The 13,195-nt window shown below is 39.3% G+C and overlaps 1 protein-coding gene across 1 annotated transcript in view; it reads left to right on the plus strand.

Annotated features, from left to right (window-relative positions):
- Positions 1-11,609, plus strand: part of LOC148038736 (serine/threonine-protein phosphatase PP1-like) — a 46,092-nt gene extending 34,483 nt beyond the window's left edge. Inside the window, exons 2-4 of the mRNA XM_087674580.1 lie at positions 9,840-10,399; positions 10,493-10,705; positions 11,301-11,609. Of these exons, the coding sequence (XP_087530706.1) occupies positions 9,840-10,399; positions 10,493-10,705; positions 11,301-11,315 (788 nt within the window). The 3' untranslated portion in view covers positions 11,316-11,609. The remainder of the gene's footprint in view (positions 1-9,839; positions 10,400-10,492; positions 10,706-11,300) is intronic.
- The last annotated feature ends 1,586 nt before the right edge of the window (positions 11,610-13,195 follow it).

Here is a 13,195-nt window from a genome sequence, read left to right on the forward strand (position 1 = left end):
CTCAAAGTTGGCTAATAAAAGAAATGCTCTAGTTTCTTGACTATGGTATTTATGCCTCTATGCCATGCATAAGGAGGAGCATGACTCTTAGTCATCACCTTAGGCCTCTATTGCTTTGTAACACACAATTCCCCATGTATCATTAGAAAACCATGTCTAAGCCCAAAGTGCATATTGTAAGCTATTTTCAGCCATATTGATTTAAAAAGTGGGTATCATCATATTGGAATAAGAACAATAGATGTACCAAAGACTACATTCAAGACATCTTTTTGAATTTATGAGTTTCTTGTCATGTCGTTTGGGCTCATGAATGCTCCTGTCACATTCAATGGGATGATGGACAAAATCTTCAAGCCATATAGAGCATTTGTGGGTATGCTCTTTGATGATATCATAGTGCATTGAAAGAATGAAGAGGAGTAACAGGAAGCACTTGGACATCGTGTTCAATGAGTTACATAAGCATTGACTGGCAATTAATGACAAGAAAAAGTGAAATTTTCTTGTATGAGATCACTTTTTGGGGCACATTGTTTTCAGTTGATGGTATTCGCATGAATCCTACAAAGATCAAGATAATACACTCATTGTCATATTTGAGGAATATGCACGAGATCCGCAATTTCATGGGTCTATGCTTCTACTATAAGAAGTGTGTATAACTTTGCTGAAATTGCACCTCCACTGTATGCTTTGCAAAAGGAGTGGATTTGAGTGGTCATCAATGACATCGGATCTATCACAAGGATATCCTTCAAAAAACTTTTTTTGAATCGTAGTACCTCCATCAAATGTGGGAACGTGTTTACTATTTCCTTTCTTAAGACTTTTGAATATTGACCAAACGTTGCATCTACATCCTTGTGTGTATGACCCACCATCCAAGTGATGAAAAACTCTTCGCTATCCACATAATTATGTATATGCAATCAAAGTTTCCCAATGAGCCGTATGAGAGACTTTGCATGGCCCTTGCATGCCATACTAACTTTTCCCATGCGTGTTATCTTATCCTCTCTGGTGCTTAGATAGGTTGCCATGTCTGTGGAGTTTTTACTTCTTTTCAGCCTGATTTTCTAATATGCTCCTTTTTTAAGTCTTTGAAAACTTTTTATTTGACTTCTCATGAGTGTCTTGGAAACCTAAAACTTTTTCATGTAGCAAACTGTTAACTGTAGTAGCTGTTTCTATGAGCTGTGATATGCTAGACATGGTAGATTTTATGCAAAAATCCTTGATTTATTTTGGTAGCCCACAAACATATTGCTCCACTTGCTCATGAAAGGGAATAGGATAGTAAGAAGTCACGGGCAGCAAGGCATCCCAAAACTTATTGTTATACTACCACAAATTCTTGTATTGAGTTGCATCTAGCTTATTCCAAGGTGTTATAATGTCCAAATAAAAAGCACCTGTCAATGAATTTGAAGCAAACATTTGCTTAAATTGTATCCTTGTTGACGGTGCTTTATCTTAATATTAGAAATGTGGGCCACCACTACAATGCATTTCCCTTTAAGAAAGTGGCTGTCTTTGGAATCTTAAAGGATTTGGTAAAGTTTCCTCCCAAGTAGGCTACATCATTTGGTGAATAAAGGTCAAAGCTTGTAGCCCATCTTATGCACCACACTGAAGGCCTCACAACTCAGCCCTTTTCCACCCTTATCATAGTCCTTTGCTACTCCCTTGGAAGTCAAGTTATCATAAATTTCCTGTTGAAGAAAGGGTGCACTGTTTGCATCCTAATCAATTCCAGAAGAAGCATTTGCATAACCCACATTCATCTCTTGAGTCCCATAAGCACCTAGGGGGTATAGGCATCATGCCAATGCCACCATACATGGGGTTTTGTGTATCACCGGGCATATCTAGATACATTGGATTTTGCATTCCATACTTTAGTTGTTGCATACCATAAGGAGTTGTGCCATACATTCTTGTATATGGTCCTTGACCCACCATAGCACGAAATATAGTACCATTATCAAAGTATCGCGGTTGCTCCATACTTGCATGTATGACTCGCTGTCCAAAACCCTTTGGATTGGCAATGCCAAGATGGCCTTGCATTTGTGTGCCCTATCCCACTGGCACTAATTACTTTTACTTATTTGCAATATTGAGAGCATCTTGAGGTAGCTTGGGCATTTCCTTCAGTACATCTTGCTGCCCTGAAGCTCTAGAAGATGACTTCCTCCTCTTGCCTTAGCTGTCCTTCTTGGAAGAATTCAAGAACTAAGTGAATTGAAGATCCTTTGCCAATTTAGCAGAGATATTAGTTGTTATTCTCATATGATTCTTGAACTTCTCATCAACTAATCGAGTGTGTTAGACCCACCAATTCAAAGAGTTTGATGATATCCTAGCAATGGAACCATGAAACCAATCGTTCTTTTGGAAAAAGGGGTAATGACCTGATTTACACTAATTACATCAATAATAAAATTCATGTAAACTGAAAATGCAAAACTTACCACTTGAGCATGGACAATGGATATGTTATTGGCCCCAAAATTGGTATTTCTTTCCGTATTTCTTTATCTTGTATTGCAATTTGAATGGAATGCATTGAGATTTCTTGAATCTTCTTCGCTCTCCAATTGCCTCTTGCTGTTGTGAATGGCCAGCAAGTTTTCTTGTTAGTTTGACCCTTGATTTCATGTAGGACTTGACCATCAGTTAACCATTGGTGGGTCAAATCGAGCCTCAGTGATAATTGCTTCAATTCTAGCTGTTGATTTTAGTGGATTGAGTCTTCAATCTTTTGCATAAGTCCCAAGGTGTGCCCTAATTATTGTTGATTTCATAGTACTGAACTTTGCTACCAATGGTTGATAATTGTTGATATATGTTAGAGGAAAGGCTAGAGGAAGAGAGAATGCTGAGATATGCTAAGTAAAGGTTGGAGAAAGAGAGAGAATGCTGTTGAGAGAGAATTTAGAGTTTCATTTCCAAAAACTCTTCAAATATGTTGCTATCGTGATAAGAGGTGCCCTATTTACTGTTGCTACTGCTTGGAGCTCTGGGATGGTTGTTGCCTACTTCTCTAGGGTCCTTTGAGATTGTCGCCTCATGTTCCTTGTAAACCTCTACCAAACTTAGAATGGTTTCCATCCACTATTTGCAATCTCCAATAGCCTTTTTTCCACTTACATGGGCAAGTGGCAACCTTATTAACTTTGAAAATGAATTCAGCCCTTTTACCTTGCCCATAAAATTGATTGTGCCTATCCACGATTTAATTGGGTAGACCATTTTGACTCCCAAGTGGCCCTTGACTCACTGATACTTATTAGTCAAATAACTACTCTAGGTCCAAATTGACACTAGATACGACCTACTACCTATCAAGTACAACTTGTTACAAATTTTACCTTTGGTACCAAATTCTGATTGATATCTCGGAGTCCTAGGTGCCCCACATTGTGAGATAACTAACTAGCATATCAAGTAGTCACATTGTACATTTGATTAACTCTTAATCAAATGCTAAGCAAAGCATTAGAATTTCACGTCCTCGTGATAGTTATCCTAGTACAATCAATCTTTGTTGTTCATTTGACTCATGAGCCATTCTATTTGTATATAGGACAATGCTAATGTTGCTCTTGCCTACTCTTCTATTTGTGAAGAGAAAATTGCCAATGGTGTTTTTACTCGCTCTGCTAGCCAATATTTGAGGGAGACTGTAATCAGCCTTCCTCCTTGGATAGGGTGGTAAATAACCTGATTAAGCACTATTTACAGCAATTAACAAATTCACAAAACTGAAATGCACACTTTACCATATAATCTTGGACATTGAACACCTTGTTGGCCCCAAAACTAGCGTCCCTTTTGGTATTTATTTAACTTAATTAAAGAAGAAGTTGATGTACAATGGGATTCTCCCAATCCCTTTCAGTGTTCCAACTCCCCTTGCTATCCAAAATGACCAACAAGTCTTCAATCTGATTTGCCTCTTGATTCAGACAGTCAATTGGTCTTCACCCGTTTTGATGGAGATAACAAATGCCCCAAATTCATTGATTTTCTGGTCTCTCCACTTGAATTTGACTGAAAATAGCTTCAGCCTTGTTGAATCCAAGTCTTGGAGCTTCCGATTTTTAGCACGCTTATTGAGGCTGCTGCCAAACCCTAATTTTTGATGCAGATTAGGGTTTACAGTAGAGAAATCTGAAATTTCTCAGCCTTTGATAATCTCAATGCTGTAATCTTTGAGCAAGGCTGGGAGATGAGAGAGAATGTTGAGGAGAGAGAAAATTCAGATTTTCTTCGCAAAGAATTGAAGGAAATCTATCGTTTATTGCTGTTGCCCTATCTCAATAGCTTGTAAATGCAAAGAATTGAAGAAAATCAGTCATTTACTACTGTAGCCTTGTCTCAACAACCTATAGATACTGTCACTTGGTGTTGATTGGTCTTCTCCTATCCCTAGCTGCCTTAGAAGTACTCCAATGGTTGCAAATCAAACCAACATCTCTTCTCTCTCTCTCTCTCTCTCTCTCTCTCTCGTAGGTTGAATACACTAAATATGCTTCTCTCTAGCCTCTAAAGACGTTTTTCAGTCTTGCATGGGCATTTTTGACAAGTGGTAGCCTTCCCAAATAGTTTTTTCACCATTATCTATAATTAAATATTAAATTTCAGTCTTTAAATATTGAAAATTAATCTGATAATTATTTCGGTGCCTTGAAAAATAATCTGACTAGCCGAGAATCAAATTGGCTAGACAACTTCCATTTTGGAGTGTCTCTGTGCCATGTTTGACCATTAGATTGGCATTAGGTACCATTAAATGCGACTTCCTTAGTGTCACCAATTGACACTTATGGCCAAATGAATGACCTAGCCAACAACTGACACCTGATACCACCAAGTATTTGTGCGACATAACTTATAGCAACTTTTGCTTTGACATCTTGTGATTTCCTCGGTTTCCGAGCTCTTAAATTTACTCTAATCTCAGTTACATCTCACATGTGTGTTAGGAGGACGCGAAAATTTGATGCTTTGCTTATGTTTAATTGACATTTGATTAAAGGATTAATCAAATGTGCAATTAAAAGATGCATATGTGTTGCACATGTGAGGTGCAAGCTACTTTTTTTACAGTTGAAGGCCCAAGGACCCTGTGAAAAAGATGGGTGTCAAAGGCAAAAGTTGTAACAAGTTACACTTATTAGATTTTTGGTGAATTTTGGTGTCAGTTTGCCCCTAGGACCATTAATTGACCATTAAGTGTTAGTGGTGACACTAGGGACTAGGCATTAAGTAATGGATTAATGCTTGTCCAAGGGTCAATTAATGCATGGGACCACTCTGGGTTGCAAATAGCCTAGCCAATTAATTTTTGGATGGGCAAGGTCAATTTTCTGGGCATGGATTAAGGACTGAATTAATTTTCAGAATTAGTTAATTCTGAAAATTAATTAAATGACTGAAAATGGATTAAGAAAGTTGCCACTTTGTAAAACTTTCCCATGCAAGTGGGAGAAAGGCTAAATAGGGCTGAAGGGAGAGAAAAATCTCGTTTTTTCATTTTGGAATTGTTGAAAAGAGGTGTTGGACTGTTGCTGTCAGCTTTTGGGGCCAATTCCCAGCCATTGGAGACCATTTTGGTGATGGAGATTGCATATTCTTGACCTTGGGAAGCTGGCAATTGCTGTTGATGCACTTTCTCCTGAAGATTACAATCTCTGATGCTCCTATTGTTGTTGGTGCATCCGTTTGCGGCTGGTACAGCAGGGCAGCAGCTGATTTTGATTAGTTCTTTGCGACAAATATCAGAATTTTCTCTACAGCATTCTCTCATCTCCTTCAGGCTATGCTCAACCATTCTCAGCAATTCTTAGCCATTTGGAGGAGATTTCAGTCATTTTTTGTGGGCTGATTTGTAATTTCTGCAGTAAACCCTAATTTACAGCAGAAATTAGGGTTTAGCAGCCACCTTGGGATCCGTGCCAGAGATTGAAGGCTCAAGGCTCTGAAATCAGCAGCTGATAATTGAAGATTATTAAGGGATTTCAGGAGCCAGCCCATCCCGAATTGATTTGGGGCAGCATTTGGCCAGCCAAGGGTCAAATTGGAGAAGTAGTCCCAGGTGAATCAAGGGGCAAATGACCCAAAAGGCTTGCTGGTCATTTATGACAGCAAGAACAATTGGTTATCAGGAGGAGATTGAAGAATCTCAAGTTGTACTCCTTCCAATTGAATGAAAGCTAAAGAACTATTGCAAGGGGCGCCAATTTTGGGGCCAACAGGGTGTCTATTGTCCAAGAATGTTATGATAAAGTGTGTATTTCATTTTATGTGCATTTATTTATTGCTGTAATTAACTCTTAAATCAGGTTATCACCACCCATTCCAAGAAGGAAGGCTGGTTTCATGTACATCATTTACTTAACTATGTGATTAAAATTAATCCACATGTTAAGTGAGGTTTCAAAAATACATGTCCTCATGACAAAGACCACCCCTTATGGTGTTTGGGGTGTGGGTCTTATCTTAGAAGCAACGTGTGTACATTATCTTTGCTTATGGATGATTTCAAAAGACTTGTTGAAGAAGTGTGAAAAATGTTGGTGATACTTAGCTGATTAGAGCCTTGCGTTCTTTAGTTGTCACCCAGGTGATCGGTCCACAAGATTTGAAGCATTGGATTCCTATTTTGTGATTGGATCATTGTTCAAAATCTTCCAAGATTTTGTCCAATAGGCTTCCAAAACTGCTTCTACAATCTTTCCATCTAAGGTAGTAAGGTTTCGTCGTATCAAGAGTAGTATTTTGTAGAATGTCTCAAATGTACAACGGTTGGGGGGTACTTGTGTTAGTTGATCTCTTCTTTTGCAGTTGATGGTTGCTTTGGGTTTTAGCTCTTGAATGATGAACATCGTTGATAAAATCAACCATAATGGGGTTGCTTGCATAGAGCTCTATAGGTGGTCTTTTTGAAGAAATTTCTCACACTTGCTCCTTCAAATGCAATTGTCTTCTTAGTTCTTTGTTGTTTGCCTTGGTGTTCTCCATTGATGTTAACTTATAAGGTTGCATTAGATGGTGAGGGGCCATGTGGAGATATGCTAGGGTTTGCAAAAGAGAACATTGAGCGTATGACGATGATTGAAACATAGAGACTTAGACACAAATGGAAAAAATGCAAAACTCAAAAACAAAGGTGAAAGAAAAGTGTGAAGTGAATGAATGAATGATGTAAATGAGGGAAAGGGTATACAAGATGCTCAAAGGCAGAGCTGTCCAACATATGATAACTCTCGTGGGAGTGGGCTGAAGGAGTAGTTAGAGAGTGATGTCCATCGGAGACGGATTCTGAGTGTTGTAACCATCAATCAGGATTGAGATGATGCTGAAAGTGGAAAGGCAACAAGTTGAAATCCAAAGTGTATTAGTCTTGTATTGCTCGAAGAGGAGTGTAGTCGGTCATACATGTTGAGCTAAAAATGCATTACAAACTGATTAGCTCTTTTAAACAGCCCCAAAACTTAAATGTTATTAAACTTTCATTAAAAAAAATGTGTTCCTAGAGAGCTTTTGTGTCTCATAAGCAAAGCCCTAATTTGGGAGGATCCTTTTGCATCTATAAATAGATAGCTGCCCACCATTTACCCCATCGTTGTTTTGCAGGTCACATCAGTCCTCACTCGCTCTGGTGCTGTTGGCGCTAAGATTTTAGTCTTCAGCCCTCATCAGTTTGCTGTCCAGCCTTACCGCCTGCAGCCATGATTGTTCCAGCCCCTAGCACCCACTTTCCTTCTGCCATCTTGTTGCCATGAGGTGCTACACAACTGTGTTTTGCAGCAGGACTGCCAGATCATTATCATGCGTCAGTTCTCAGCATGCAGTTTCTGGTTGTGCAGGCCGCCTTGCATCAGCACACCTCCATTCGGCTGTTGCCTGTTGTTTCTCAGCTTCGGTGACCAGTTTCTAGCCTCTTACCAGTGGTACATGCCGTGTTTGCCAAATTCAGCCTCCAAACTACTACGTTTTGCTTACCAGCTTGCTGCCTTTTCACATTAAACACTCTTTCAGCTTTGATTGGTGGTTATAGACCTTGAGATCTGTCTTTGATGGATGTCACACTCTAACTACATCCATTGCTCTGCCTTTGAGCATTAATTCTGTCCATTATTTGCAGCATTGATTCATTGACGTCAGAGTTATCTTTCTTCTCTGTTTGTGTTTGTGTTTTTGCATTTTTGCATTTTATGTTTGCGTTTTGTGTCTTTGTGTTATTGCCTGAGTTATTGTGTTTTAGTCATGCTCGTATATTTTGTGTTTTACGAGTGCAAACCCCAACATATCTTTGCAACATACAACAATAGATAGCTAGGCGACAGTTGGAATAGTGATGTAGGATTGTGGCAGCCTGCGATAAACTCAAAATGCAGCCTGGGAATTGATTTGGATTATGCAGGACAGTAGGGTGGCCTGCTATAATGGAAACATAGTAGTGTAGGGAAGCAGAATCCAAGTTGCTAGCTGTTGTAGAGGGCGCTAGGGGCTGATGAGCGTGTTGCAGCAGTCGTGGTGGGCTGGACAGCCATATTGGAAGGAGAGCTGATGGCTGTAATCTGCAAAATAGGGATGAACTGAGTGGCTAGGCAGCCTCCTATTAATATATGTGGACCTCCCAAAGTTCACACACAAACTTTGGCAGTAAAATCCGAGTTTTGGGGTTGTTACAATGAGCTAATGAAGATTTAATGTGTAATGCATCTTTTTTAGCTTAACAGGTTAGTCATTGGCAGGTGATTTTTCTATGTTTCTCAACTTAGGGCAAAGATGTTTTGCCAGTCAATGGCAGATGATTTGCTTATATTCCTTAAGATTAAGAAGTCAAATCTGAACTGAACAATTGTTGTTTGGAGATTGTTTTAGTGTTGGGTCCCTATATCAATTGTGAGACTTACAGTTCTCATCAGTCTTGCAATGGGGCCAACTCAATTTGGGCTGGCAGGATATTGACATTTCCTGGTGAGTTGTGGGACATTCAGGTATGTGTTGGTAGGAGTTCACTGAATTGAATGTGCTCTCCCATCAGACATTCATATATTGGAAATTTGAGGGTTGGTCCTGAAAAGTGGGATAGGGAGTGATGAATGTAAGCTTTCAAACTTGTTACCTTTTGTTACTTTGCACTCAGAAGTCTCTAGACAAGCTGGTGGCAGGGTATTGTTATTTTCTGGTAAGTTAGTGGGCATTTGGGTATCCATCACTAGAAGTTTGCTGGATTGAATGTCCTCTCCCATTGGACATATTCTTGTTCTGGAAATTTGAGAGTTGGCCTTTGCATGCTTACCTCAAAAGTGGGATAGGGAATTATGAATGCATGATTTCCTATTTTCTGTCTTTGTTACCTTGCACTGAAAAGTCTCCAGACAAGTTGGTGCAGCATATTCTCTTTATGTTGTGGAAGAAATAGGGCAGCCCTCCAGTTTTCTTGGCAGTGTGCCAGTCCCCCTAAGTGCATGGTTAGAGGTACTTTATTAAATGTTAAAGTGTTATACGATGGCCTGTTTTGGCCCTATTGCAAGCTTTTTGTGTGGAGCAACACCCTTGTGTAGACATTGCCTACCATTTTATTGAGGTGTATAGGATTTCACATGGCAAAACTTATAAAAAGAGCGTCTTTGCAACGATTAAGTTTTTTTCTTCGGACTGTACATGCACACCTTTTACAAATCTAGATCCGATAACACACATATATGGGTTCATGTAGTTTTTCTAAAAGGGTTTCAGACGCTTCTGTGCTTTTTTTTTTCAATGCTTTAAAAAGAGTTCTGTTTCACAGCATTCGTAATGCCTGCTTGGATCAGGTGACATTCATGGTCAGTATTCAGACCTGTTAAGGCTTTTCGAATATGGGGGATTGCCGCCTGAGGCTAATTACTTGTTTCTTGGTGATTACGTTGACCGAGGGAAGCAGAGCTTGGAAACGATATGCCTTCTTCTGGCTTATAAGATAAAATTTCCTGAGAACTTCTTCCTGTTGAGAGGAAATCATGAATGCGCTTCAATCAATCGCATCTATGGGTTTTATGACGAATGTAGGAGGCGTTTCAATATCCGTCTTTGGAAGACATTCACTGAGTGTTTTAACTGTCTGCCTGTTGCTGCTCTTATTGATGAGAAGATTATTTGCATGCATGGTGGGCTTTCTCCAGAGTTGAAACACTTGGATCAAATTCGCAAAATTCCACGGCCAACAGATGTTCCTGAGTCAGGGCTTTTATGTGATTTACTTTGGTCTGATCCTGAAAAGGATATCATAGGATGGGGAGAAAATGACAGGGGGGTTTCTCATACGTTTGGGTCAGATACAGTTGTTGAATTTCTCCAGGCACATGATTTGGATCTGGTTTGTCGAGCTCACCAGGTGGGTTTTCCCTGTCTACATTCTTCTGTGTGTTGAAGATTTTATCATTTTGTGATTCCGTTATATGATTCTTGAAGTTGGTTAATGTGACAGGTTGTTGAAGAGGGTTATGAGTTTTTTGCAAGCAGGGCTCTTGTGACCATATTTTCTGCTCCGAATTACTGTGGTGAATTCGATAATGCTGGAGCTATGATGAGTGTTGATGAGTCACTCATGTGCTCCTTTCAAATCTTGAAGCCAGCAGAGAAGAAGAGCAAGTTTGGCTTTAACAGCTTTGCAGCCAGAGCAGGAACACCTCCCAAGAAGGTTTGTCTACAAAATCACATTTGCTAACTGTATTTCTTGGTATCAGGGGTAGTATAATGGCCGAATTGGCACTTGCAATTCTTGAGGTCCAGTTGTGAGCCTTGTTCTTCTCTATATGCAGTTCCAGCTATTTGCATATAGTCTGCAGTGAGTTGCTTCTATTTCCCTAGTTGAACATGCATAGATGCTACTTCTACAGAAGTCAATTCTTGCAATTTATAATATTAAAAATGCCTCCTTCGACCTGTACAATATGTTTGATGGCCAAAATGGCACAACCTCTTGGTTAGCGAAATGACCGGGCAAGAGCCTTGTAACACATACTACCTTGGGATCTCTAGTAACCGTATAGTAATCGTTTTGGAGAGGTTCTAAGTAGCAGGGAAATGTGGGTGTTTGTTGTCTCAAGTCAGGGGTGGTAATCAAATTCTTTGATAAAGTTTTAGCATGGTTCTGTGGAGAGGATTGTTAGGCAGCTAAATATTGTTGTTGGCTTAGGTGGTTCCAAAGACTGCAGCCTTGTTCTTTTGGCTGTGACTTCCCTGGGACTCAGGACTAAGATTTACAATTGCCTAACATGGTCTCCTCCTTGCAGGGTAACAAAGCTTAAACTATGGAGGATGACAAGCTGTGCATTGTGACAGAACAAAGTTAACTTTGAGAATGCATCCCGCTTGTGATAATGTGATCTTTTTGGCTTCAGTAGCTGTTAATCAAAGCTATACTAGCTCCTAAAAGGCACTCCATGCAAAAAGTGCAACAGCTTTACACTGTTTCTGTGTTCAGAACTCTCTTTCTTTTTTATTTTAATAGGCGTAGCTTCTTCCAGCATTCATTGCAAAGATGCTACCTTTTTATCCAGGTTGTATTTTCACGAGCAATAACATTCCAAAGATTATCAACTGACTGATCTTGGTATTCAGAGATGTACAAGAGGGGAGGTCTCTTTTCCTACTTAGTGCACTACCTCTGCCAGTTTCTTTGTTTGTGGCTTAATTTCATATCTATTTCTAATGTTAATTGGTGGAGAACATCTGGGGTACTTGCTATTAACCTTTGCATTAAGGTCGTGGGATGAAGTAGTCTTGATTTTTTGTTAGCCAAGGGTGCAACCTTTTGGTTTTTGAGGCAAATGACGTCTCGTTCATGAAAAAGTTAGAAGAATATGGTCAAGTAGGAGGGATCAATAGAGAACCTTGAGGGAGTGTTTTTAGTCTTGCACATGCATCTAGCCAACACAAAGGCCTGTTCTTGTGCACAATACCATTAAAGATGTGTTCATGCACATTTGCACACCAAAGATAGAACAAGTGCCATTAACATGTAGCATGCCAAATTTACTTGTGAAATGAAGACGAGGTCTACATTGCAATCACTTTCTACGATGGATTTAACTGCAATCACTTTCTACATTGCAATCACTTTCTACGATGGATTTAACTGCAAACATTGCATGAGTCTAGGTGTTATTGATCCATCACTAATCCCTTTTTAAAACCTTACACAAACATTGGAAAACTTAATATTTTTTGATGCCAAACTTGTATTTAATTGGGCATACATGCAATAGCCAAATGATGTGCACATTTTAGGTACGTGTAATAACTTCACATTGTCTTCAAATGAATGTTATGCACATTTGTGGTACGTAACAAGTGTATCTTAATGTGTGTACACACGGTGTGTGTTCATGGTCCAAATGTTAGAATCTTGGTGTCTCCTTGTTATAATGTTTACTTGCATGGGAGCACATTGATAAATGATGTGGAAGTTGATTTGTTGGATCTCTCTTTTATGTGGCTACTTTTTGGGATTCATTGTAATTTATTTGTCTATTTTGTTTAATAAGCTTTCAACTTTCTTCTTACCATTCCAGAGAGGCGCCTTGGCTTCTCGAAGAAGCCCAAAGTCACCGAATAGGACTCCCCTTGCATCAATTTTAGTATGCGCCTTGGCTTCTCGAAGAAGCCCAAAGTCACCGAATAGGACTCCCCTTGCATCAATTTTAGTATGCAGTCATTAGGAGCATTTGGATACATAGGAACAAGAAGTTCTTTGGAAGTGTCTCTTTTTTTGTCCCTCTTAGTTTGCAACAATGTAAGTGCGATGTATTGACTACATTGAAAGGTCTAGGAAAGAAGGCCTCTATTTATAACACCTGTTTCAAAGTCCTTAAGTGTTGTAGTTTCTCAGTTAGATCCGTCTCCCCTTTTGGTGGAAGATGTAAACCTTTTTTTTGGGTTAATTCAATATAATACCGCATTATTTAAAAAAAAATCCTTCTTACCTTGTAGAAACATGCAAGTGCAAACCTTTGGATTTACTCAAGAGTTTCACTCTCCTAATGCTTTAGTAATGTAGATCCTTGAATCTATGGAGGTGCAAACCTTGAATCTATACTTGACTTTATTGTTTTCCTTATACTATATAAGGCTTTGATTTGATATTGCACGTATTGTTTTCTTGTGTACATGAGCTTATGCTCAATTC

This window comes from Lygodium microphyllum, chromosome 3 (assembly GCF_053477565.2).
Source record: "Lygodium microphyllum isolate KBCC chromosome 3, Lygodium_microphyllum_v1.1.10, whole genome shotgun sequence".
Taxonomy (NCBI): Eukaryota; Viridiplantae; Streptophyta; class Polypodiopsida; order Schizaeales; family Lygodiaceae; genus Lygodium; species Lygodium microphyllum.